This window comes from Caretta caretta, chromosome 2 (assembly GCF_965140235.1).
Source record: "Caretta caretta isolate rCarCar2 chromosome 2, rCarCar1.hap1, whole genome shotgun sequence".
NCBI classification, from domain to species: domain Eukaryota; kingdom Metazoa; phylum Chordata; order Testudines; family Cheloniidae; genus Caretta; species Caretta caretta.
Window position 1 is genome coordinate 184039232 of NC_134207.1, and position 26715 is coordinate 184065946.

The 26715-nt window shown below is 41.4% G+C and overlaps 1 protein-coding gene across 13 annotated transcripts in view; it reads left to right on the plus strand.

Moving 5' to 3' along the window:
- Positions 1 to 26715, plus strand: part of LRRFIP2 (LRR binding FLII interacting protein 2) — a 143128-nt gene that overhangs the window by 100561 nt on the left and 15852 nt on the right. For 7 of the 13 annotated variants that reach the window (XM_075125648.1, XM_075125649.1, XM_048839000.2 and 4 more), the window contains 6 exons: positions 10985 to 11155; positions 11748 to 11840; positions 18889 to 18981; positions 23219 to 23320; positions 23630 to 23762; positions 25351 to 25400. In XM_075125648.1, the coding sequence (XP_074981749.1) occupies positions 10985 to 11155; positions 11748 to 11840; positions 18889 to 18981; positions 23219 to 23320; positions 23630 to 23762; positions 25351 to 25400 (642 nt within the window). The remainder of the gene's footprint in view (positions 1 to 10984; positions 11156 to 11747; positions 11841 to 18888; positions 18982 to 23218; positions 23321 to 23629; positions 23763 to 25350; positions 25401 to 26715) is intronic. The other 6 variants (XM_075125653.1, XM_048838997.2, XM_048838998.2 and 3 more) reach the window with 3 other exon arrangements.

Below are 26715 nucleotides of genomic sequence, written 5' to 3' on the forward strand. Positions count from 1 at the left end.
AGCTAAAATTTGAGGTGACTTTATTCCCCAGTAGCTCTTTTGAGTTGCCTGTAGATTTTTATTTCCATTTTCCAGCCCATTTCCCCATAGACTTCTCGATGTCTCCTTCCAAAAGTCTTCCAAGTCGGTATTATCTCTGAACCTGACCAACAGATCTATGATACTGATATCTCTACAGAACCTGCTGCCTGTAGAAGCCATCATCTGTGTTTCTTCTCTGGAGAAAGGGGAACAGTTTCTTCTTAAGATGTTTTGTGGCCTCCAAAGAGGGTGGGTTTTGTCCAGTCAAGGACTTGAAGGTGAACTTCTGGATGGAACCCATAGCACTGACTCGGGAGGGGGCTGTGTGTTTTTAGTTAATCTCAAGGTCTGCTTCCCATTTGTAGTCATGTCTTTCAGATTATCATCAGCTCCCAAAGTATTTCAGATCTCATATAATTTGGATGATGTACTGATATATTTCCCCAACAAGGGAAATAGCCTGGGACTCTCTTCAGACCACCAGACTAACTCAACAACATGAGTCTGGTGATCAACTTGATATAGAGGTCTTGCCACCCAGAATCTATTTCAGAAGATCAAGTCTGATTTTTCCAGTGTTCCAAGCCCATTCAGTATCAGCGCTCTAGTTCCTGCAACTTCTGATGATCTTCTGTGCAGACATAGTCCATTGAGCCATAATATAACGTTGAGTTCTTTTGCACTTCCTCCTGGCAAATGAAACTAGCGATACAAGAGTATGAACAAGTTGATTGGGCTATCCTATCCTTTTCATAGCTCACTCAAGTGGCAAGTTTCCTTCCTTGTGCATAACGGTATAGGCAAGCTGGCTACTGTGCTGAGATGGGAAATCACTTAGTCCTGTGATCTCGAATATAAACTCATTCAATTTCACCTTTTGAAACTGAGAGTGCAGAGGGATATTGTAATGTCTCCTTCCAAAAATGGTGCCATCTCCAAAATATCTCTACATATAGAAAAAACAATGGTTCCACCCTCACTTATTGCAGCAGGCAGGGAGGCACTACTTGCAAAAAATATATATAATAATAAGCCTTAAGAAGTCCTTCAGTTCCCGTGAGAATAGAAACTGAATTAACATTTTTTCAGCTTCTCATCCAGAAATGGTTAATTAAACAGACACTTTTTTTGATTGTTTTCAAATCAACTCAACAAACAGGTCCTTTTATCTTACTCCAGACATTGGCATCAACCACCTTCAAAGATGGGTGTATTTTTTTTCTTTCCATTGGATGTGTCTTCAACTTTACCGTTGCCAACAGAGAAAGTACAATTTAAAATATTTGGGAGGACTGTGCCTTAGTAAGTCTTGAAATCAGACCATTGGGAGCTGCCACTTATGAAGGACTTAATTCATCAAAGTCCTCATGGAGACTGCTCTTGCTAGTTGGAACCTCAAAACTAAAGCCTTGTCTCACCTGATTACTCCAGAGAACTAGTAGATTTCCTCATTATATCAAGAAAGCTATGCATATTCAGAATATATAAAAGAATGTGAAATATATGGTTTTCCTGGTATGATCAAAGGACAATACATGCCTTTTAGGCCACTAGGGAAGGAATACTAATTCTCAGTTGTCCAGTTTTCAGAGTGGCCCGTGCCTCAGTTATTTTAAGCCAGGTGTCTGTTCAAAAACAATCCATTTTCTCTCATCTGAAAAGTCACTTCTTCAAGCTCTTATCTGCAGATTTTCTCAGTCTGTAAGGGTATGTCTACACTACGAAATTAGGTCAAATTTATAGAAGTCGGTTTTTTAGAAATCGTTTTTATGTAGCCGATTGTGTGTCCCCTCACACAATGCTCTAAGTGCATTAAATGCATTAACTCGGCAGAGTGCTTCCACAGTACCGAGGCTAGCGTCGACTTCCGGAGTGTTGCACTGTGGCTAGCTATCCCACAGTTCCCGCAGTGTCCGCTGCCCATTGGAATTCTGGGTTGAGATCCCCATGCCTGATGGGGCAAAAAACATTGTTGCGGGTGGTTCTGGGTACACGTCATCAGGCCCTCCCTCCCTCCCTCTGTGAAAGCAACAGCAGACAATTGTTTTGCGCCTTTTTTCCTGAGTTACCTGTGCAGATGCCATACCATGGCAAGCATGGAGCCCGCTCAGCTCACTGTCACCGTATGTCTCCTGGGTGCTGGCAGACGCGGTACTGCATTGCTACACAGCAGCAGCAACCCATTGCCCTGTGGCAGCAGACGGTGCAATAGGCCTGAAAACCATCCTCATTGTGTCCGAGGTGCTACTGGCTGCCTCTGTAAGGTCGGTCAGGAGCGCCGGGGCAGATATGGGCACAGGGACTAAATTAGGAGTGACTCGACCAGGTCATTCTCTTTAATCCTGCAGGCAGTCCTATTGAACCATCTTATGGTGAACAGGCAGGAGATGAGGATGGCTAGCAGTCGTATTGCACCATCTTCTGCGGGGTAGCCAGGAGATGTGGATGGCTTGCAGTCCTACTGCACCATCTGCTGCCAGCCAAAGATGTAAAAGATAGATGGAGTGGATCAAAACAAGAAATAGACAAAATGTGCTTTGTATTCATTTGCTCCCTTGCTCCCTTGCTCCCTCGCTCCCTCCGTGAAATCAACAGCCGACAATCGTTTTGGTGAGGTCTGTCAAGGGCACCTTGAAAACTTTAATGGAGATTCAGTCCTGCCTGAAATACCAGAGGGAGGGATAGCTTAGTGGGTTGAGCATTGGCCTGCTAAACCCAGGGTTTTGAGTTCAATCCTTGAGGGGGCCATTCTGTGTGACAGTTGTTTTTGTTTCTCCTTGATGTAAAGCCACCCCCTTCGTTGATTTTAATTCCCTGTAAGCCAACCCTGTAAGCCATGTCGTCAGTCACCCCTCCCTCCGTCAGAGCAACGGCAGACAATCGTTCCGCGCCTTTTTTCTGTGCAGACGCCATACCACGGCAAGCATGGAGCCCGCTCAGATCACTTTGGCAATTAGGAGCACATTAAACACCACGCATATTATCCAGCAGTATATGCAGCACAAGAACCTGACAAAGCAAAACCAGGCGAGTAGGCGACATCAGCGCGGTGACAAGAGTGATGAGGACATGGACACAGACTTCTCTCAAAGCACGGACCCTGGCAATGTGCGCATCATGGTGCTAATGGGGCAGGTTCATGCCATGGAATGCTGATTCTGGGCCCGGGAAACAAGCACAGACTGGTGGGACGCATAGTGTTCCAGGTCTGGGACGATTCCCAGTGGCTGCGAAACTTTCGCATGCATAAGGGCACTTTCATGGAACTTTGTGACTTGCTTTCCCCTGCCCTGAGGCACAAGAATACCAAGATGAGAGCAGCCCTCACAGTTGAGAAGCGAGTGGCAATAGCCCTATGGAAGCTTGCAATGCCAGACATCTACCGGTCAGTCGGGAATCAATTTGGAGTGGGCAAATCTGCTGTGGGGGCTGCTGTGATGCAAGTAGCCAACGCAATCAAAGATCTGCTGATATCAAGGGTAGTGACCCTGGGAAATGTGCAGATCATAGTGGATGGCTTTGCTGCAGTGGGATTTCCTAACTGTGGTGGGGCCACAGACGGAATCCATATCCCTATCTTGGCACCGGAGCACCAAGCCGGCGAGTAAATAAACCGCAAGGGGTACTTTTCAATGGTGCTGCAAGCACTGGTGGATCACAAGGGATGTTTCACCAACATCAACATGGGATGGCCGGGAAGGGTACATGACGCTCACATCTTCAGGAACTCTGGTCTGTTTCAAAAGCTGCAGGAAGGAACTTTATTCCCAGAACAGAAAATAACTGTTGGGGATGTTGAAATGCCTATAGTTATCCTTGGGGACCCAGCCTACCCCTTAATGCCGTGTCTCATGAAGCTGTACACAGGCAGCTTGGACAGTAGTCAGGAGCTGTTCAACTACAGGCTGAGCAAGTGCAGAATGGTGGTAAAATGTGCATTTGGACGTTTAAAAGCATGCTGGCGCAGTTTACTGACTCGGTTAGACCTCAGCGATATTCCCACTGTTATTACGGTTTGCTGTGCGCTCCACAATATCTGTGAGAGTAAGGGGGAGACGTTTATGGTGGGGTGGGCAGTTGAGGCAAATCGCCTGGCCGCTGGTTACGCACAGCCAGACACCAGGGCGGTTAGAAGAGCACAGAAGAGCGCGGTGCGCATCAGAGAAGCTTTGAAAACCAATTTCATGATTGGCCAGGCTACAGTGTGGAAGTTTTTGTTTCTACTTGATGAAACCCCCTACACCTTTGTTCACTCTACTTCCCTGTAAGCTAACCACCCTCCTCTCCTCCCTTTGATCACCGCTTGCAGAGGCAATAAAGTCATTGTTGCTTCACATTCATGCATTTTTTATTAATTCATCACACAAATAGGGGGATAACTACCAACGTAGCCCAGGAGGGGTGGTGGAGAAGAGAAGCACCAGGAGGGGTGGTGGAGGAGGGAAGGACAAGGCCACACAGCACTTTAAAAGTTTAAAACTTATTGAATGTCAGCCTTCTGTTGCGTGGGCAATCCTCTGGGGTGGAGTGGCTGGGTGGCTGGAGGGCCCCCCCGCCCCCCCCCCCCCCGTGTTCTTGGGCATCTGGGTGAGGAGGCCATGGAACTTGGGGAGGAGGGCGGTTGGTTACACAGGGGCTGTAGCAGCGGTCTGTGGTCTAGCTGCCTTTCCTGCAGCTCAACCATATGCTGGAGCACATCAGTTTGATCCTCCAGCAGCCTCAGCATTGAATCCTGCCTCCTCTCATCACGCTGCCGCCACCTTTCAGCTTCAGCCCTCTCCTCAGCCCGCCACTTACTCTCCTCCCGGTCATTTTGTGCTTTCCTGCACTCTGACGTTGTCTGCCTCCATGCATTCGTCTGTGCTCTGTCAGTGTGGGAGGACAGCATGAGCTCAGAGAACATTTCATCGCGAGTGCGTTTTTTTCGCCTTCTAATCTTCACTAGCCTCTGGGAAGGAGAAGATCCTGTGATCCTTGAAACACATGCAGATGGTAGAGAAAACAAAAGGGACAATGGTATTTAAAAATACACATTTTATAGAACAATGGGTACATTCTTTCACGGTAAACTGTGGTGTTAACATTACACACATAGCACATGTGCTTTCGTACCAAGGTCGCATTTTGCCTCCCCCCATCCCCGTGGCTAACAGCGAGGAACATTTCTGTTCAGCCACAGGCAAACAGCCCAGCAGGAACGGGCACCTCTGAATGTCCCCTTAAGAAAAGCACCCTGTTTCAACCAGGTGACCATGAATGATATCACTCTTCTGAGGATGACACAGAGAGATAAAGAATGGATGTTTGAACGCCAGCAAACATACACTGCAATGCTTTGTTCTACAATGATTCCCTAGTACGTGCTACTGGCCTGGAGTGATAAAGTGTCCTACCATGGTGGATGGAATAAGGCTGCCCTCCCCAGAAACCTTTTGCAAAGGCTTTGGGAGCACATCCAGGAGAGGCGCAAATGCCAGGGCAAATTAATTATTAAACATGCTTGCTTTTAAACCATGTATAGTATTTTAAAAGTTACACTCACCAGAGGTCCCTTCTCCACCTGGCGGGTCCAGGAGGCAGCCTTGGGTGGGTTCGGGGGGTACTGGCTCCAGGTCCAGGGTGAGAAACAGTTCCTGGCTGTCGGGAAAATCGGTTTCTCCGCTTGCTTGCTGTGAGCTATCTACAACCTCCTCCTCCTCATCTTCCTCGTCCCCAAAATCTGGTTCCGCGTTGCCTCCATCTCCATTGAAGGAGTCAAACACCACAACTAGGGTAGTGGTGGCTGAACCCCCTAAAATGGCATGCGGCCGTTCGCCTCTCTGGTTTTCTGGTAGGCTTGCCTCAGGTCCACACAGCACTGCTTCGGGTCCCTGTTATGGCCTCTGTCCTTCATGTCCTGGGAGATTTTGAGGAATGTTTTGGCATTTCGAAAACTGGAACGGAATTCTGATCGGATGGATTCCTCTCCCCATACAGCGATCAGATCCCATACCTCCCGTTCAGTCCATGCTGGAGCTCTTTTGCAGTTCTGGGACTCCATCATGGTTACCTCTGCTGATGAGCTCTTCACTCACCTGCAGCTTCCCATGCTGGCAAAAGAGGAAATGGAAATTCAAAAGTTCGCAAACCTTTTCCTGTCTACCTGGCCGGTGCATCTGAGTTGAGAGTGCTGTCCAGAGCGGTCACAATGGAGCAGTCTGGGATAGCTTCCGGAGGCCAATACCCTCTAATTGTGTCCACGGTACCCCAAATTCGACCCCGCAAGGCCGATTTCAGCGCTAATCCCCTTGTCAGGGGTGAAGTAAGGAAATCGATTTTAAGAGCCCTTTAAGTTGAAAAAAGGGCTTTGTCGTGTGGACGGGTGCAGGGTTAAATTGATTTAACGCTGCTAAATTCGACCTCAGCTCCTACTGTAGACCAGGGCTAAGGCACCAGAAACTAAAAATCAACCTGTTGCGCAGTGGAATTTGAATTTTGTCCTCCAAGCTCTCACCAAGTCTTTTTCTGTTGGACACCTGCCTTTTCCTCATGATGAGAAAATTTCCCTTTTTTTCAGCAGTCACTTCAACTAGAAAAATACGTGAACAAAGGGACCCCTTTTATTAAAGACCTGTACTTGCAGGTTTTGCCAGAGATATTTGTGGTTTTTTGTCCCCAATAGAATATCTTTCTACTTTAACATGAGAACATACTGGTTCAGACCAATGGTCCAGTTAGTCTGGTATCCTGTTTTCTGACAGTGGTCCTGCGAGATGTTCAGAGGGAATGAACAGAACAGAGCAATTATCAGGTGATCCATCCCTGGTCATCCAGTCCCATCTTCTGGCAGTCAGACGTTTAGGGACACCCAAAGCATGGGATTGCGTCCCTAATCATCTTGGCTAATAGCCACTGATAGACCTTTCCTCCATGAATTTATCCAATTCTTTTTTGAAGCCAGTTATACTTTTGGCCTTTGCAACGTCCCCTCATTGCGAGTTCCACAGATTGGCTTTATGTTTTGTGGAGAAGTACTTATGTTTCTTTTATGCCTGTTAATTTCTATGGGTGTGACTCCCGGTTCTTGTATTATGTGAAGGGTTAAATTCTGCTTCCCTATTCACTTTCTCCACACCATTCATGATTTTATAGACCTCTATGATATCCCCTCTTAGGCATTTCTTTTCAAAACTGAACAGTCCCAGTCTTTTGAATCTTTTCTCATATGGAAGCTGTTCCGTACCCCTAATCATTTTTGTTGCCCTTCTCAGTACTATTTTCCAATTTTAATGTCCATCTTTTGAGATGGAGTGACCAAAGAGCATGCATTATTCAAGGTATGGGCGTAGCATTTATTTATTTAGTGACCTTGATATTTTTCTTTCTTATTCTTCATATTCTGTTACTTTTTTTGACTGCTGCTGCACACTGAGCAGATGTTTTCAGAGAACTGTTGGCAATCACTCTTATCTATCTTGAGTGGTAACAGCTAATTTAGATCCCTTCATTTTGTATTTATAGTTGGGATTATGTTTTCCAATGTGCATTACTTTTGCATTTATCACCAATTAACTTCATCTGCCATTTTGTTGCCCCGTCACCCAATTTTGTGAGATCGCTTTGTAACTCTTTGTAATCAGATTTGGATTTTAACTACCTTGAGTAATTTAGTGTCATCTGCAAATGTTGCTACCTCACTGTTTACCCCTTTTTCCAGGTGATTTATGAATGTTGAACAGCACTTGTCCCAGTACGAATCCTTTGGGGACCCTGCTATTTAGTTCTCTCCACGGTGAAAACTGACCATTTGTTCCTACCCTTTGTTTCCTATCTTTTAACCTGTTGTTGATCCATTAGAGGGCCTTCCCTCTTACCCCATGACTGCCTACTTTGCTAAGAGCCTTTGGTGAGGGACCTTGTCAAAGGCTTTCTGAAAGACCAAGTATACTGTATTTATTATATCACCCTGGTCCCCACATTTGACACCCTCAGAGAATTCTAATAGATTTGGCAAGGCATGATTTTCCTTTACGTGTTGACTCTTCCCCAGTATACTGTGTTAATCTGTTTCTGATCATTCTTTACTATAATTTCAAACAATTTGCCTGGGTACTGAAGTTTAGGCTTCCTGGCCTGTAGTTGCCAGGATCACCTTCGAAGCCTTTGTTAAAAATCGGCATTATGTTGACTAATCATCAGTCATCTGATTTAAGCAATAAGTAACATACCACAGTTAGTAGTTCTGTGATTTCATATTTGAGTTACTCAGAACTCTTTTGTAAATAACATCTGGTCCTGGTGACTTATTACTGTTTAATTTATCAGTTTTCCAAAATCATCTTTATTGATACCTCAATCTTGGACAGTTCCTCAGATTTGTCACCTAAAAAAAGGTCTCACGTGTGGGAACCTTCCTCACATCCTCTGCAGTGAAGACTGATGCAAAGAAATCATTTTGCTTCTCCTCAGCCTGTTTTCCTTGAGTGCTCCTTTAGCATCTCAATTATCCTGTGATTCCACTGGTAGTTTGGTGGGCTTCTTGCTTCTGATGCACTTAACCACTTTTGCTCTTAGTTTTTGTCTTTTGCTAGTTGGTCTTCATACTCTTACCAGCCTAATTATATTTTTACACTTGACTTGCCAGAGTTCGATCCTTTGTATTTTCCTCAGTAGGATTTGACTTCCAGTTTTTTAAAATGTCTTTATCTCTAGCCACCTCTTGTACTTTTTTTTTGTTGTTGGTCGTCTTACTGTGTTTTTCTTTTGCCGTGGAGGGGTGGGCAAACATATTGTGTGAGCCTCTATTATTGTGTTTTTCAGAAGTTTCCTTGCAGCTTGCAGGTATGTCACTCTTGTCTGTTCCTTTTAACTTCCATTTAAGCTTCTCTTCCTCCTCCCCACCCCCCATCTATATATCCTTTGGAAATACTAAGGGCCATAAAACTTTATTTGATCTTACTAAGGAATGACATAAAACTAATGTTCTTTTCATGGGCACAAAAACACTTTAAGGCTTATAAATGTATCTGTCAGGGACTCAATGCACGCTCAACTAGAAAAACAACCACTTCATAAGCAGAAGAAATAAGAGCTACTGTTGATGAGATCTGCAAGGCAGACACTTAGTTTTCAACAATTAATGCTTTCACCATTCATTGCAGAATTGTCATAGTGACCTCAACAGAAGTTGTGTTTATGCTACTCTTAATCTAAAATTAGAAATTCCTTTGTATATAGTTGTTATAAAGCTTTTATCTATATTTTAATTGGTTTTTCTTTGTCCCACCCTGACTTTAATCTCTGGTTACTGTTTGCTACTTTCCAGAGTATGGAGACGCATGAAACATTTCCTTACCTGTAATTTTTATTTGTTATGGTTTTCCATTTTCTGATATGTATGACTTCCACTTTGAAGATATCCTTTATTTTCTGGTGAAACATAGAACAAATGAATGCTTTTTCATCATGCTCATAAACCATCATGTTCTGCAAATTTAATCTATGAATTTATCCATGCACGATTATTCTGGGACCCTAGATACCAATTTCTTCCGAATACTGTCATTCTAATTCAGAATGGCATTTGGAAGTTTTTGTTCTGAGAAGGGTGCTTGAGATATGGTGTTTCTCCAGCACAGGGCTTCTGGATCCTGGAAATTGGAAGAGGAGGTATGAGTAGACATAATTAGATGAAATTGTGAAAAGGAAGATTTGGGCTAGAAGGAACAGCTTCTCAATAATTAAAATGTGTTAGATTATGGAATAGTCTCCTTCAGAAAGTGGAATTGGTGGAAATGCCATCAGTTCCGACTTTGAAAAATAGACAACAGAACGCTAGAGAATGTATAGTACGGGAACAGTCCTACACTGGCAAGAAGATGGATTTGATGATCTAACAGGTCTTTTCCACCTCTAATGTATATGATTCTATGATACAGAGATTTTGCACTTTAAAATTATCTTGTATTGAGATCACTGCATATTTCAAGGATACAAGTAGGCTAATAGTTTCTCTATTATGTGAATAGTTGACATTTTGCTACTGTGCTTGAAAATTGAGTTTACATGATCGATTTGACCCTCAGGACAGAGAAGAATTGGGTAAGAGTGGTTGACTAGGTATATAGCAGACTGTGCACATGCACCTTCTCTTCAGCCAAAGACCTTATTTAGACAGATTAGTACCAAGTATATGAATCAAAACTGTGGAGTTCTCCAAAAAGTAAATGAGATGCATATGCCACAACTGGTAAAAGAGCTAAGCAGCTAGAGGCACAAAAACTTCTCTTTAAACACTGATTTCTCCAAAACCACATGGAATGATTACTAAAATGTCTGTGGCCATATTAAAACTTAAGTTCTGAGCTATAAAACAGTAAGCACATTTTAGTGATTGTGGTGGTGTTGATGTGTTAAAGTATCTGGTTTTTTAACCTGCCAAAATAAACTTATTAGTTAAAATCACTCTTAATCATTGGGAGATTTTCTTTCATACTTTTAGGTGATTTATTTGGTTAATCATTTTAGCTCTTATCTTTGTAATTTTACTGAATTCCTAAAAACATTTACACATGCAAACACTGAACAAATGTTGTGGCTGTGACACAAACTGACAGAAAAAAGAAAATGTATAGTTAAGGGGGAAATAGCTCCTACATCTTCCAAAGTTAGACATAATAGTAAGATTCTAAGTTCCAGGGGTGGTGCAGGAAAAAATGCAGGTGAACAGTTATTCTGTAATTTGTTGCATACATTTGCAACAATTTTGCAGTGCAATTAACACTATAAACTAAATAATAGAAACTTACTATAATTTAATTTATATTTCTAAAGAAAGACCTCAAACAGTACTTAGTAAATTAAAATGTTGGTATGATTTTAGTTCAAAACAAATGTAAGCTCTTGAGTATTATGTTCACATGTAGCATTTATTCTGAAGCATCAAACAGTTAAAGTAATGCTAACGTTTCTAACATCTGTGCAGGATTCTCTATCTGAAGTTGAAGAGAAGTATAAGAAAGCTATGGTTTCCAATGCTCAGCTAGATAATGAGAAAAACAATTTGATTTATCAAGTGGATACGCTAAAGGATGTCATTGAGGAGAGGGAAGAGCAGATGGCAGAGTTCTATAGGGAAAATGAAGAGAAGTCAAAGGTACTGATATTTTGTGTATTAAACTGTATTATACAAGACTGAATTTTTAATGAAAATAGAGCCTTATGGTCAGTAGCTACCTTGAATAGCGAGGTTATATTTTAATCAGATATGACAGAGAAGCCATATCATGATTGAAAATTATTAAGACCCGGAATGTTCTGTTGAAGTAAGTGTAAGAGTGTGTGTTGGGAGGGAATCATGATTTTGTCAGTCACTTAGATTTCTCCTTTTCACAAAGGTCCAGGCCCCAAATTTTTCAACACCAGCTAGAAAATATAATACAAAAAGAGCATTGTGCAGATTCAATAATCTGGTGAGCTTCTCACCAGCTCATTGCACTTACACCTTGTTGGTGGGTTGCCCACATTCCCAGCTAGTAGGTTTAGTGGTTTAGCTACTTAGTGACTGGAAAACTATTCAAACCCTGAAACTGTATATTCTAACTGTTAAGGAGTCTGAACTGCGGCAGGAAATAATTGCTAAGACTATTATTTACTGATGTTCATGTTTATTTTAATTTATATTGAAAATGTATGTGTCCAACCTTCAACAAAGCATGTGCTGCTTAACTGATATTTGTTTAATATAGGAATTGGAAAGGCAGAAACACACGTGCAGTATTCTACAGCATAAGATGGATGAACTTAAAGAGGGCCTTCGTCAGAGAGATGAACTAATAGAGGTTTGTACACATTCAACGTCAGTCATATGGCTGTACTTACGGAAATATGTGAGGGAGAAAGTAAATAAGGAAGTGTTGTTTACGCCTTCTCATAACACAAGAACTAGGGGTCACCAAATGAAATTAATAGGTAGCATATTTAAAACAAACAAAAGGAAGTATTTCTTCACACCACGCACGGTCAACCTGTGGAACTCTTTGCCAGATGATGCTCTGAAGGCCAAGACTATAACAGGGTTCAAAAAAGAACTAGAAAAATTCATGGAGGCTAGGTCCATCAATGGCTATTAGCCAGGATGGGCAGGGATGGTGTCCTGAGCCTCTGTTTGCCAGAAACTGGGAATGGGTGACAGAGAGTGGATCACTTGATGATTACCTATTCCGTCCATTCCCTCTGGGGCACCTGGAAGATGGGATACTGGGCTAGTTGGGCCTTTGGTCTGACCCAGTATTGCCGTTCTTATGTTCTTTTGTTTTTATGTAGATAGACTATATCAAGTTTGGTTATCTACGTATTTCCCCTATACAAAATAGACACACATACCAGCTTATATTTCTTGAGCAACAAAAAGTTCAGTTGTAGTGACAGGAATGTAAACTTATCTATTCTGTATTTGAGTTACCATTCTATCTTAATTTTTATCAATTTATTTAAAAGTTAGAAATGTTCCCATGAAATTTTCAAAAAATTATCTTGTATATTGTAAAATACTTAAAAAAAAAAAAATCTAATTACTGGGCCTCAGACCAATGCTTTCTTTTTTTTTTTCTTTCTGTGTGAACACAAATCTAATACCTCTATATGCAAAACATGGGTTCATAGACTGGCAATTTTCCGTAGCTTGAGCTCCAGCTCTACTATCACACCCAAATATTGGGCAGTCATCCCAATCCCAGACACCAGCCTCAAATTAATTTAACTTTCTTTGCCTTCCCAAAAATGTTTGTTTTACAGTTTATTTTAAAAGGGGATGGGGGGAATTTCAGTGTTTGTGAATGTCCGCTGATTAGGTTTGCATTGTGGCTTATGTTTGTGTAATTGTACATGAATGTATTGTTTTCAATTGGCATGGTACTGGCTCTCAAAATCCAGTGACAGCTTCTTGTCTGCAAACTCCATATTAAATTGTAGGTCCAAGGAATGTCAGAGCTAATCTCAGCCTTAATTTAAGGAAAAAACTCTAAGTTTCTACCCCTCTTAATTAGATACACCAATCAAGGATGTAACATTTGAAAGTTCTTCATTTTTTCCCCGTCAAGTTCCTCCACTGCCCTGCCAGTTGCCTGGGTCATTCTTTTGGGTCCTGTGAAACTCAAAAGACTTTTGAGAAGACCCCTGATCAGTAGTGGGAGGCTATGGTACTGATGGGGGTGCAGCTTATGGTGCTAAGACTGATGTATGCAGCCAGTATGAACTCTGGCCAGGAGAAGGGGCAGTAGTTCTTCGAGTGCTTGCTCATGTCCATTCCATTGTAGGTGTGTGTGCTCACCACATGCACCGGTGCTGGAAGTTTTTCCGTCAGTGCTATGTGAAGGGGACTGGCTCTGGCGCCCTCTGGAGTGGTGCACATATGCCGTGGTATAAGGGGCACTGCTAGCTCCCCTCCACCCTCAGTTCCTTCTCACCACCAGTGATGGTGCTGGAATGTCTCCTTGCTTCAGCAGGCGCTTACTTACCCAGTAGTTTTCTCTTCGTGTTGAATATAGATAAGTAATTCTTTGTTGTCTTAACTGTTAGTGTTAATGTCATAGATAGCTTAGACAGTTCCCTCTGGGATTTAGCCTGGGCTTTCAGTCTGGTGATCGCAGTCGGAAGCCTATGCCAATTAGTGTCCCTCATCAAAGTTGCTTGAAGTGTTCGTGGAGAAGCCCATATCAACGATAAGTGTCGCATTTGTAAGAGCTTCAATCCCAGGACAAAAAGGGAGTGGGACATAAGATTAAGAGCACTCCTCATGGAGTCGGCCCTTGTGCCGGGTTCTGAGCTGCCAAACTCGGACTCTGCACCAAGTATGGCAGCATTGGTGCATAGTGCACCGGCCTCCTGGTGCTGGTCCCAGTCCCCTGTACCAGCTTAGAAGCAAAAGAAGCGCCTGGGGAGAGGCGTTCCCTTACCTTCTGTATGGCAAAGGGAAAGTCTGGAGAGGATAGGCCCTTGCGAGGCAGTAAGTCTCTAGAGCCCAGCCAGGCACTGACATTGCCAGCTAGACCAACGAGCCCTCCTAGGGACCAACTGCCCACCCCAGGTAATGGCAGAGATCCCCTGCACCTGGAAGTCCTGTCCACACTGGAGGCCTTCCAGGCTGCAAAAGACATTTGTCTTTACTGGTGTCCCTGATGCCTTGCCAAGACGTGGCCATCTCCAGGGGGAAGCCAGCACTGGGACCTGAACCACAGTTCCTGTCGGTGCGGCATTGGTCCCTAGAACCGCGACGGTTGACGTCAAAGCGACGATTCCCAGCGAGGCGCTTCTGACCTGCCCAGACCAACTGAAGTTCCTGGCCCTATTCGCGGGACTCTAAGCAACAGTTCCCCATGGGATGGCACCAATGGCAGATACAGGGCCACAATGCACCACTGGTTCTCAGAATGACACTGGTCTCTGGACAGGAAATATCACTCCCTGGGGCAAAGGACCCCATTGGAGTTACGGTGTGGCCGATCCCTGGTGCTGAGGCATAGATCACCAAACCACGCAGCACCAATCACCTGGGTCAACTCGGCACTCCTCATCATCCTGCTCTTGATCATCTGACTCAGTACTGACACAGATCTCTAGGTGTCAATTGCTGGATGCCTGTTGCCGATCCACTGAGCTCCGCCACCAGGCCCCGAGCAGACAGCTCGGACCCAGAGCTTCAGTACCAATCCCCCTGCCACAAGCATCACGGAAGCAGGCAGGAAGAGGACTTTGAGGCCACATCGGCACTGCGGTGGTCCCCGAGACAAGACTGTTTCTTCTCCTCCTCTTTGGAGGTACTGGGTCCCTCGGGCCAGATATCCTCAGCCAAGCCTGGGGAGGTTCCCCCAGGGCCGCCAGCTGATGCATGGCCCAGGGCCAATGTGCCCCACCCCATGGCAATTCTGGAATCCATGGGGGTTTTCCCAGGGACCCTCATGCAACGCTCTCTATCAGGGGTGTCAGAGAGAAGGTCAGCTACCGTTTCCTGCCTGCTCCTGGATTTGGATGCAAGGTTCCGAGCAAGGTGCCCCCGGGCCTCCCACAGCCACAGTGGAGGTCACCTCTCCTCCCATCCTCGCCAGATGAGGCAGTGGTGGGACTATCACAGATAGTGCCACAGGACAATGCCAGGGCACACCAGGAGCTGCTAAAGAAGGTGGCAGCGAGCCTGGGGTTAGAGGCAGAGGAGTTGGCAGAACCCACTGATGGCTGTTTGACATCTTGGCTGTGGTGGCCCTGTCCAGAGTGGCACTCCCTTTGTATGATGGAGTGGTAAAGCTTGTAAAAGCTTGGTGGCAAATCCTATCTTCCCTCCCACCCATCTCCAAGCGGGTGGACAGGAAGTAATATGTCCCCAGGAAGCGGTTCAAATATTGTACTCCAACCCAGCCCCGAACTCCCTAGTGGTCTTGGCGGCCAATGAAAAAGATTGATAAGGGCAACCAGGCCCAGCTCCCAAAAATAAGGACAGCAAGAGGCTTTACCTATTTGGGAGAAAGGTTTACTCGTCTGCCAGCCTCCAACTCTGAGTGGCAAACCATCAGGCTCTACTCAGGAGGTATGATTTTAATGTTTGGCAGTCAATCTTCAAATTTGCAGACTCATTGCCTGAGGAGTCCAAACTAGAGCCCCTTGCCATCCTTGGTGAGGGGAAAATGGTGGCAAGGGCTTCCCTCCAGGCTGCCTCTGTTGTGGCGGATTCGGCCACAGCAATGAGGTGGGCATCGTGACTGATGTCCTCTGGGTTGGTGACAGAGGCCCAGCTTTCGCTCCAAGACCTCCCTTTTGGCAGCCTGGCCCTATTCGTGGAACAGACAGATACAAAATTACATGGGCTTAAGGACTCTAGGGCTACCCTATACTTCCTAGGCCTCTACACACCGGCCCCCGCTAGAAAGAGGTTTAAACCTCAACAACATCATAGACCAAGCAGTCAAGCCAGATCAGAGCCCTATCACAAGAAGGGCAAGGCCAACAATTGAGCTCTACCTCCCAGTTGGGCTCTTCCCGCTACCCCCAGGGTAACAAGCGGGTGTTTTGAGGGTGCGCTCAAGGATGATATCCCAGTCTACAGACAGATCCTAACCTCCTTTTGTTTTTCAACCACCTTCCTTCCTTCCTTCCTTCCTCCCTCCCCGCTTGAGCTGCAATAACAATGGACCGCTGGGTCCTCAGGACTGTGGCAGTGGGGTACATCCTACAGTTTATTGAAAATCCCTCCCTCCCACCCCCTCTTCCCCATTCCTCTTCATGGACCCTTCTCAGGAGTGACTTCTTGCCCAAGAGGTACAAGCTCTCCTGCAAGTCGGGACCATAGAGGAAGTCCCCACACTTCAGAAAGGGAAAGGGTTTTATTCCTGGTATTTTCTCATTCCAAAGGCCCAGGGTGGTCTCTGCCCTCTTTTGGACCTGCAAGGCCTCAACAAGTATCTTAAGAAGTTGAAGTTTCGCATGGTCTCCCAGGCCTCCATCATTCCTTCTCTGGATCCAGGAGATTGGTATGTCGTCCTCGATTTGAAGGACGCCTACTTTCACATATCAATATTCCACGGCAGCCACCCTGGTCACCCACCCCAAAGGCCTACTCTGCTGGCAGTGCCCCTTATACCACAGCATATGTGCGCCACTCCAAAGAGCACCAAAGCCAGTCCCCTATGCATACCACTGAGGGAAAAACTTCTGTCACCGGTGCATGTGGCGAGCACACACACCTACAATGGAATGGACATGAGCAACACCTCTCGAAGAACACTGTAACTGTCTTTTCTCAACATGTAGTAGACTAAGCACCGAGAGCAAGGATCTCCTGCATATTCTAATCCTGATTCTGACACTTACTCCCTCTGTGCCCTTAGCCGGGTTACTGAACCTTTCTGGTAGAGCTTTTTTATCTGGAATACTTAACTGCCTCACAGGGTATGGATTATTACTTTTGTAAAGTGCAACAGCATATAAATGCTTATATTCATCAGATCCACATGGACACTTCACAAAATGGGGGCCAAAGGGCACCTGAACTTGCAGCTTATTTAGACAGTTATTCATTGCAATACTTTTCTAAATGTTGGCATTATGCACATAACCCAACACCACCAGTGGGGTTCTCTTGATCAGAAGGAAGTTGGTTTTAGCACAGACACCTCCTCCATTCACAGATGCAAAATGAGTTGATTTGTTGGGATACCAAAGAATTCTCTCTAATCATCCCCAAAATCCTCAGGCTAGCCCCATATAGAGGGGCATGATTATAACAGATTGGGATCAGTTATATTTTGAGGGCCTAAGAAAAATTTTAGTAGACCCACCAAAAATGCTAAGGCCACCTCTGACCACAGTAGTGCATTACGTAGAATTAGTTGACAAGCATTTCATTGCTGGATGCTTTATTTTGTCTAAATACACAATTCCTTCTTTCTTTCTTCCTTTCCTTCTTTCTATTTGTTTTCCATTTTATAACAGGAGGTGATAAACCTAATACTCTGTCAACACACACAAGTGTAAAAGTTAGAAAAGGTTCTTTGAGTTACAGAAGTACTTTTTGCAACATTTCTTACAGATCACTTTAGAAATTGTGGTTTTGTTTTCTTGGGCATTAATGTCTAATATGTTTACTGTGTTACTACATATTTTGTAATATAATGGTTTTCAACCTGTGGTCCACAGAACCCTGGGGGTCTGCAGACTGTCTAAGATTTCCAAAGTGGTCCACATCTCCATTTTAAATATTTTAGGGGTCCACAAATGAAAAAAGGTTGAAAACCACTGTTGTAATACAAATATCTCGAGCTGAAATTGAAATGTTTACACTAGTTCATGTATTGCCTTCAACACTTCAGCGTTTTGGTTAACTTTCTAAGTTTACTGGGCCAAAAATAACCCCTAAATATTGCAGTGTGACTGTGCTAAAAAAGATTCAGTACACTTATCCATAGTCTGAAATACTATGTCCTAGAGTTTCCATGTTTTGAAAGCAGAATACATAAATAATGCACCTTTTCAAAGGAACGTGTTCTTTCTTCCTGATCATCCTGTTTGTATTCTGTTTGCTGCATACCCGACCACCGACTTGGGATGAATTACATTTTCCCAAATATATTACAACCAAAATACACTTGTTTTGCACTGGTACAGATGTTGTTCTCAACTTTCTATAGCTAGCATCCAGTACATTGCAAACATTTTGATATCGGACAATTGTAATATTTATACCTTTTTCTGTTACAGTAAATGAGGTTGCAAGGGTAAGTCAGTGGCTAGGAAATGTAAAAGTCAGTGTTTTAACTTTTTTCTAATATCTTGCATCAATGCTATATTTTAATTAAATTTAATTTTGTGGCATTGAACTTTAGCGTATTGCATTTGTCATAATTTATAAGAATTAACATAAAAAGGGGTTACATTAATTTATGCCTAGGCCTGTGGTTCCAGTCTCGTCTTTAATAGCTGAATAACTTTTCAGTCCATAGTGAAAGGAACTTTTAAAAAAGGTCACGTCCATGTGATACTTGACACACTCTGCTGAAGAGCTATCATGAAGGTATTTTTTTCTCTAGAAAGGATATTACTTCCAAATTATGTGGAAACTATCATGGAAATGCACAGATACAGCTGATACATTATCAAAAAGTTATTTTATATAGTGCCTACTCCATATAACATTAGTGTATAAAAAAAGTTAGTTACATTACAATATCCTTGTGTGATTGAAAAAGGAAGGTGTCATATTAGCCTAAGATGCCATCTATGTTTTTAAACTCTCATCCTTACAGACTCTTTGATTGATTTTGTACTATTTAGTTTCCTTTATCTGTTTGTTTCCTTTACTAGTCTGTCTTTTTCCTCTTTCCCTCCTCCCATTTACTGCAGGAGAATCAACGCATGCAGCAGAAAATAGACTCCATAACCAGAGAGGTGTTTGACCTCCAGGAGACAATTAATTGGAAAGATAAAAAAATTGGGGTATGAAACTAATATGGGGGGGAAAGGGATCATTGATTTAGAAATAGACTGGTATTGTTAGAGGATTCTGGACAGTCCAAAGAAATGAAGGCCATGTACATTTTAGCCATTTAAACACAGTTGCAATCTGATATTTGTAACATAGGCTTCCCCACTGGAACAAAGAAATGAGCTTCACTTCATATTACTGAATTTCACTTACATATACAGTGGGTGAAAGGGATAAATTACAATTTTATCCTTCCAAGAAATTGGTTAAGAGCGTAGGCTTGGCCATACTAAGATAAAAACGTAGGATCCATCTAGTCAGTTGTCATACATCTAGCAGGAGCCAGTGCCTAATACTTCAAGCAGAAAATGAAAAATACATAACCACCTATTCAGTTCTGAAAATATGGCTTACTACACTCATTTTGGATGCTGAATTTACTGCATTATGTATGCATTAAGCAACTTGTTATACATTTTATATTAAGCAAGGAGAAATCTAAGCGCTCATAATACTTCAAGACGTGTTAGCCATCTATTCCAAAAAGTAGTGTTTTATTTGATTTTTAAATAAAATGACTCTTATAAAATCATATTTTTTTCAAGAAGTCTAGCTATATGTCATACCCACATCTCAGGATTGGTTTTGTGGCCATGTGCCTCACAATACATCAGAAGCATGCAGGTGTTTAATGTGATTACATACCATGTGTCTGTCATTCACTTAAGCAGTCCAGGGTTTTCACTTTGAAAGCACTGTGAAGAATAAAAGATTAAACAAAATATACTATAGCTTAAATGCTGTAAAACTTATTACAAACAAAAGAGGAAAGAAGACTGAGTAGCTTGAAGGGCCTAAATAATATGGTGATTGGCATTATATAAAATAGAACTGTATTAATTAAACTTATTAAATAGAAGACTTCAGTTTGTCATGCATACAGTCCCTTAACTTTTAAGAATATTTTTTTTACCTGTAGCCAGGGCTTGAAAAAGCTACCAATTCATGGCAAATATGAAACTTGCCTACATGGAGGTAGAGACCAGTGACATCAACTTCTACAGAATCTAAACCATAACTTTTTTAAAAACAGAGTTTTTAGCCTTTGTGTCTCATAAAATTGAAGTCCAACCCCATCCTACCACTTGTAAAGGAGAACGAACATTCTTCCTCTCTGTTTGCCTCCCCTATGATCCTATAGCCCTTTATTTTCCATGACTTCATCTTTGTCTCAGCTTTTATTTTTTGTCATCTTTCCTGATGATAAGCTCCAGTGGATTTGTCAAGACTGGTCAATTTTCACTGTATCCCATCTTAAGGACTCCTTTGAGCAGCTGTACCATACACTATATTTTGTAAGTTATTAGAATTTTATTCTGGTTCTAAGAAGTTGTTTGCAAAGATGATGCAAACCAGAAATCTGGTTCACAAGCAGGATAGAAACAGCATGTCAGTTTCAAGTCTATTTTTCAAAGTTCTCTCAAATTCTCAGACACATTCAGATAGGATTGAAACTCAATATGTCAGTTTGAGGGCTGAGGTACTATTTATCTAGTCATTTATTCAGGGTCTCCTGAGATAAGTCTCCTCCCTGCCCTCCCTGCTCCCCCCAATAAATTGCTTTTACTTTTCAGAGCGCTTCAAAGTGTACATGCATAGACAGATTGCCTTGAAAATAGCTATGCCAAATCAGGGTCTGGGATAGACTTTGTGGGGCAAATTTTGGGATATTTGGTCAAAGGAATTCTGAGTCAAAGTTTCCTCCTCCGAAGTGACCTACTTTTACTTAATAAATTGCTCTACAATGCACTTGCAGAGCTCAGTTGTCCTGAAAAACATTTTGACAGTAAGAGGGACTGGAAATAGTAGTTTTGCAAATTTGGTGTTATATGGTCAGGGAGTGAGGTGAAATACAACCAACCTCTGTTACTAAAGGTTTTGGTAGTGAATATTCCCAGTTTTTATTGCCAACCCCACGGGGTAGCAGGGAAGCAGAGTTTTATGGTTGTGTGCCTGTGTTGTGTGAGCAGTGTAACAGAACTCTCTTTCAACATTTGTGGTTTTGGCTTTTTTTTCTTGCAATGATAACCTTCTTATACCATGTGTGCAAGGAAACCTTAACTCTGCATTTCCTGTTTTTGTCAGTTATTTGGGTTTTGGGAATTAAACTCTCATGTTCTGTAAGCTACAAGGAGTCCTGGAAAGTGCAGAGTGCCTACAACCCTAACTCCATGTTGAGGGACTCTTTTACATGTGAATAACTAAATTGAGATATGTAACAAGGTATGTTTAAAAATATATATTAAATAGCAATTTGATAATTTTACAGTTTAATAGCATACACAATAAACGTTGTTTATTCCTTTAAAATGCAAGGATTGTACTTTGAGTGCATGGGTGGCACTTGGCACTCTAGCTAGTAGGCATCAGGTAAACTTTTCAAGCCCTAATTAAAGCATTTATGGAGTTTAAAAAATAAGGGGCTTGACTTTAAGTTTATAATTTTAGTTGTAGAAATCTAGTGTGTCTGAGGAAACAGTAGATAAGTAATAAAATGATTTTTCTTAAAATATTCTATATCCATCAGAGGGTAGCTGCTAGACTACTCCTATATTTTTAGTATGCAGTGCTTAAAATTAATTTTTCCATCTATGAAATCCAGTTCAACTGCATGTTTCATTTATTCCTGTTGAAATAAATAAATGAACAGCATAGTGCATTGAAAAATATTGCTTTCCCTAGAAACTATCAATAATAATTTAAAGTAAAACATCCAATAGAACATCAGTTACGAACACCAGAGTTAAACTGACCAGTCAACCACACCTCATTTGGAACTGGAAGTACACAGATCAGGCAGCAGCGAAGATCTCCTACAGTAATACAGTACTGTGTTAAACGTAAACTACTAAAAAAATAAAGGGAAGGCAGCATTTTTCTTCTAGATAGTAAAGTTTCAAAGCTGTATTAAGTCAATGTTGAGTTGTAAACTTTTGAAAGAACCACCCTAATGTTTTCGTCAGAGTTATGAACATTTCAGAGTTGTGAACAACCTCCATTCCTGAGGTGCTTGTAACTTTGAGGTTCTATTGTAGTAAATTTGAGAAGTGAAGAAAATACAATGTGAAGCTATTTACCTTCATTTCTTCCTTTATATCAGTCTATTCCTAAAGATTCATGCATGACATAACATTTGTTAGATGAGTTTTCTTGGCAAATGTGTGTTTACATTTGTGCAGTTCTCTCTTATTTGGGATTATTTATAATGCAGTTGTCGCATAGTCAAGATTATTCATAGTGCATGTAGTAATTAATTTAAATGGAATATTGGAGTGCTGCCTAACTGGCCTAAAATGTCTGTGTTAACTCTGGGTAACATAGTTGCCACATAGCTGAATGAGATTGTTGTGTTTTCTGTTGTGACCCCTTTTGTGTTAATGTAGTGTCGTTAGTGCCAGTTTTTCTTAGTTTTGTGTTTCTAAAAACGTTTGTTGGTAACCAAATGGCTAAAATATTTATGCAAGTAACAGAGAAGCAGATAAGAAGAAATGAATAAAAGGAACTAAAATATACAGACTTTGATTGTAAGATTTCTACTCTGTGCTCCTGTAGAAGTCAGAGTAGTTAGTGTAATGGATGTGGTATTCTACAGTCTCTACTAATTAAATCCCCGAGCATTTTGGCCTGTGAGAAGGATGTGGAGTCGTGACTGTTCAGTAGTAGTGCGGTGGCTTGTTGAGTGGCTGGATGCAATTGTTAGTAAATATATATTTGGACTGAAATAGATGTTTCTCTTAAAGCCAGAGGCAGGTATTTATTAAACTTAACCAAAGCGTTTGTCAAAATACCTCATCACAAAGCTGTTCCCACTATGAGGGTTTTCTAGGATAGTTCAGCTAGACACAAATACTATGCAGAAAAGTCCATGCAGAGATTGCCTTAAAATGGACACATTTGGAAGGACTGTATTAATTTTGGTAAACAATGTAATGAATCAAATGGTTGGATTGTATAGAGTCTGCCAAGCCTACTGTAGGTAAAGATTGTTTCAAGACCAGCATGCGGCACTGAGGCAAACATATGACTGCAAAAGTTAGCTATTGAAGTTGCACATAATATTTTATATTCCCCTTCTCCTTTCTTTACTTTTATTCAGCTGCTTGCCTTATTTGTATAAAATCTCTCTGCTGCCTATCATATTGCTCTCTCTCTGTGCCATTCTTTTTCTTGCTATCTGCCTGTACCCAGGCTCTAGAAAGACAGAAAGAGTACTTTGACTCCATTAAGCATGAGCGAGATGAGCTCAGAGATGAGTTGGCTGACCTGAAGGAAGCAATGAAGACAGGACAGGTATGTCAGTAGCAGTAGTATACAGTAATACAAATACAGAAATGGGGGATCAACCATAGTCAACACAAAACAGAAAGCAGTATGTTACTACTCCAGTACATCCCAAGAAAGGTTTGATTCTGGTAATGATATAAGTAATGCTGCTTGGTCCAAATATGGACCAAAACCCCCAATCCTCACATAAGTTAAATGGAACATTTCCATTTGGTGTAACTGTTTCAGTCAAGTTGAAAACCTTCTGAAAATGTAAAATGTAATTGGATAGAAAAGGTTTCTTTTGTATGAGTGAAATTCCTTTTATTTTTTCAGAAACACGGGTTAGTTATAATCCCAGATGGTACTCCAAATGGTGATGTAAACCATGAACCAGTGGTTGGTACAATAGCAGTTGTATCGCAGGAAGCTGCTCAAGTCTTGGAATCTGCAGGAGAAGGACCACTAGGTAAAAATATACTAAATACATGTTGTCTTTCAAAGATTTTACTGGATTTTTTGTTTTCCCCCAGTGTTCACATCCAAAATTGTGACTTTAGAGCTACACAAAGATATTTCCGTTACTTATGAAATGTGCCATTGCCAAGCTGAATGCCTGTGTCTAACCTAACAGCATATTTGTTTGTTGGTGCGATGAGGGCATCTGCAGTTGGTTAATTCTCATGGTCCAGTCTCCATTTTATTGTTTTTGAGGTAACTTTAGAGTGAGCTAAGAAAACTAGGAAATAGTTGGATAAAAATGCAGAATTAGTAAAGTGTTTTGATTAACACTTATTTTCTTTGTTAAGAAATAAATGTTTCTTTAAAAACATGAACTATTTAAAGAGCCCATTTGTGAAAAGTCCTGTATACAAGAAATAGGAGTGTATATTGTGTCTTCTCATTTCCTTTGAAATACTTTTTGTATTCATGCAAATTGATGGTATCTCTTAATTGCTTAGAATAGAAAGGTTTGCTCTAGTTCCAGTTAGCACAGTCAAACTACTATGTGGACAAAATTAGGGTTCTGTTCCCAGGCTCCTGGTTAATTTTGTTTTCCTAGCTAAACTGCACAAATTGTTGTTTTTTTTTTTTTCATTACTTAGTACACAAGGAAACATCCTTGTATGTTGGTACACATAGTATACGAATTTAAATGGAAGACTGCATGTTTTTTGTTTTAAACCATTTATTTAATAAATAGTCCTGATATTGCCCAGTCATGTTGAAATGGACAGAAAGAATTGTTAATACTCATATTTGGTGGTTCTGATGCACTATTGCTTTGTTTACATTATTTTTAAAAATAATTCTCTAAGAAACTGAGAACTTGTCAGACCTATTCTGATTTTACTACTGACTGAGTGGGAGGGTATGTTCAAGGGGTTAATGATCTTTTCTGGATGAGTTAATTTATTTTAGCTGCAGTTTAGGCTATTAGCCCAGCTACTGTTTGTATTCTAGTAACACAACATGATAGGTACTCTACAAACATAGGGAGGCACAGTCCCTTCCCTGAAGAGCTTGCAATCTGAAAGATAAGACAGAAATAAAGGGTTGGGAAAAGGATGTTTACATACAGGTAAAATGGTTATAGCAGTAACTGGCCATGTCTTGAGTATTTTTACTAAAGTGAGTATTTTTAGGAAGTGGGAGATGGTTTTGTTTTGTTAAATGTATAAATTATCCCCAGTAGTCCCTCAACCATTTATTAACTACTAGGAATTGCCTTACTCAGATATCTTTATTGCTGCTAAACTTTTTATATATTAAAAAGTAAAGAAAATACTTAGCTTTTTATATGTTACAAAGATATATTTGAACTGCATGTTGCTGTGAATATAGTGATGTTTGAAGTATTGATGTTTGCAACCATTTAAGCAAGTAAAATAAACCATAGGAACTCAAATGGTCATTTTCAGCACATCATTAAATTCACAACTTTTTCTAAATTTGAAAAATATTTTTATTTTTAAGCTTAATGAAAATAAAACATTAAATTTTTGGTTTTAAATCCGTCTGGATTTTGAGATCTTCTTCTTTTTTGGTTCTTTTAGATGTTCGGCTACGAAAACTGGCTGGGGAGAAAGAGGAATTATTGTCACAGGTAGAGAAGTGTTTTTTTCCCCATAAATATTGTGTAAAGGGATAGATAAGATAGATTTAAAAAAGTGTGTCTCCCCCCCCCCCCCCCCCCCAAAAAAAAAAAAAGTTAGTACATTAATAAAAAATAAAAAGCTACTAAACCTGTAGGTAAAACAAACTAAACGAAAATATTAGCTTTAATGAAACTTCCAACTTTGGTCGGCCAAAAACTACTAAACTCCTCTGTGTGGTGCCCTGAACAGCATGAACTTGGTCTTACGCAATAGCTAAGTTGGTCTTAAAGCTGTTTCCCTTCTGGTTGTTCTGAGTGGTCCTAATTGGAAGTATATATGGATCTTTGTGAGGGTGCGTCCTGCCTCTCCGTTTTTATACTAACATTGTGCTGTATGATTGACTCATTTGCATCTTACAATTACAGATCATCATTGATCAGTGATGGTTATATGAAATGAAGTAGCTATTTATTCATTCTTTCTCTTATTTCTTTTTATAAAAACAAGAAGTCGGAAGTTACTAAAATCTAACAAGGTTTGGGAGTCATTTTTGAACAATACCAGTATGGCTGACTCAAGAGAAAGCAGAAGCCAGGGTCGTTATGTGTTCTGAGAGATCTGTCCAGGACAAGAGTACTCAAACTTTTCCATACCATAGAGTGTCTCATGGATAATCTGTCCTCCCATGTTGTGATTCTTCCAATTCATCATCACAATATTCTTGTGATAACTACAGTTAGTTAAAAGGAAAAATATTATGAATATTAACTTTTAATGCAGTTTAGCAACTAGAAAAGAGGAGGTGGTTGGTGACCTGCAAGTGACCAGTGGACCACCAGCAGGTGTTCCACAGACTACTAATCTACAGACCACAATTTGTGAACTTGTGGTCTAGGGGAAGGCATGGAGTATAGCTGCACAGGACACAGATCTAGCCATTCTTATCAGCCTTTGTTTTCATTGAGAGTGTACCAGATACCTTATTTTTAATATTCAGATGAATGTCAAATAACTAGGTGTTTTGGGTTCAAGCCAAAATAGAAGCCAAATACTGGCTAGACCATAAAAATACAATCACTTATTAGAGCATGGTAGTTGTAAAAATCATTCTATTTTGAGGTGGCTTATGTAAACTCCTGTTTGTGAGATTCAAACTCCCTACACCATTCCACTCAACTGTGGGAGGAATTTTCCAATAGTATAGAGCAAAGATAAGAGGTCCTACCTTCTTCATCAGACCTCCATCAGGGGTCATGGCTGGGGATTTCTTACATACTGATGAGCCCTGACTGCCGGAAAAACCTGTAGGAACTGCTGACATGT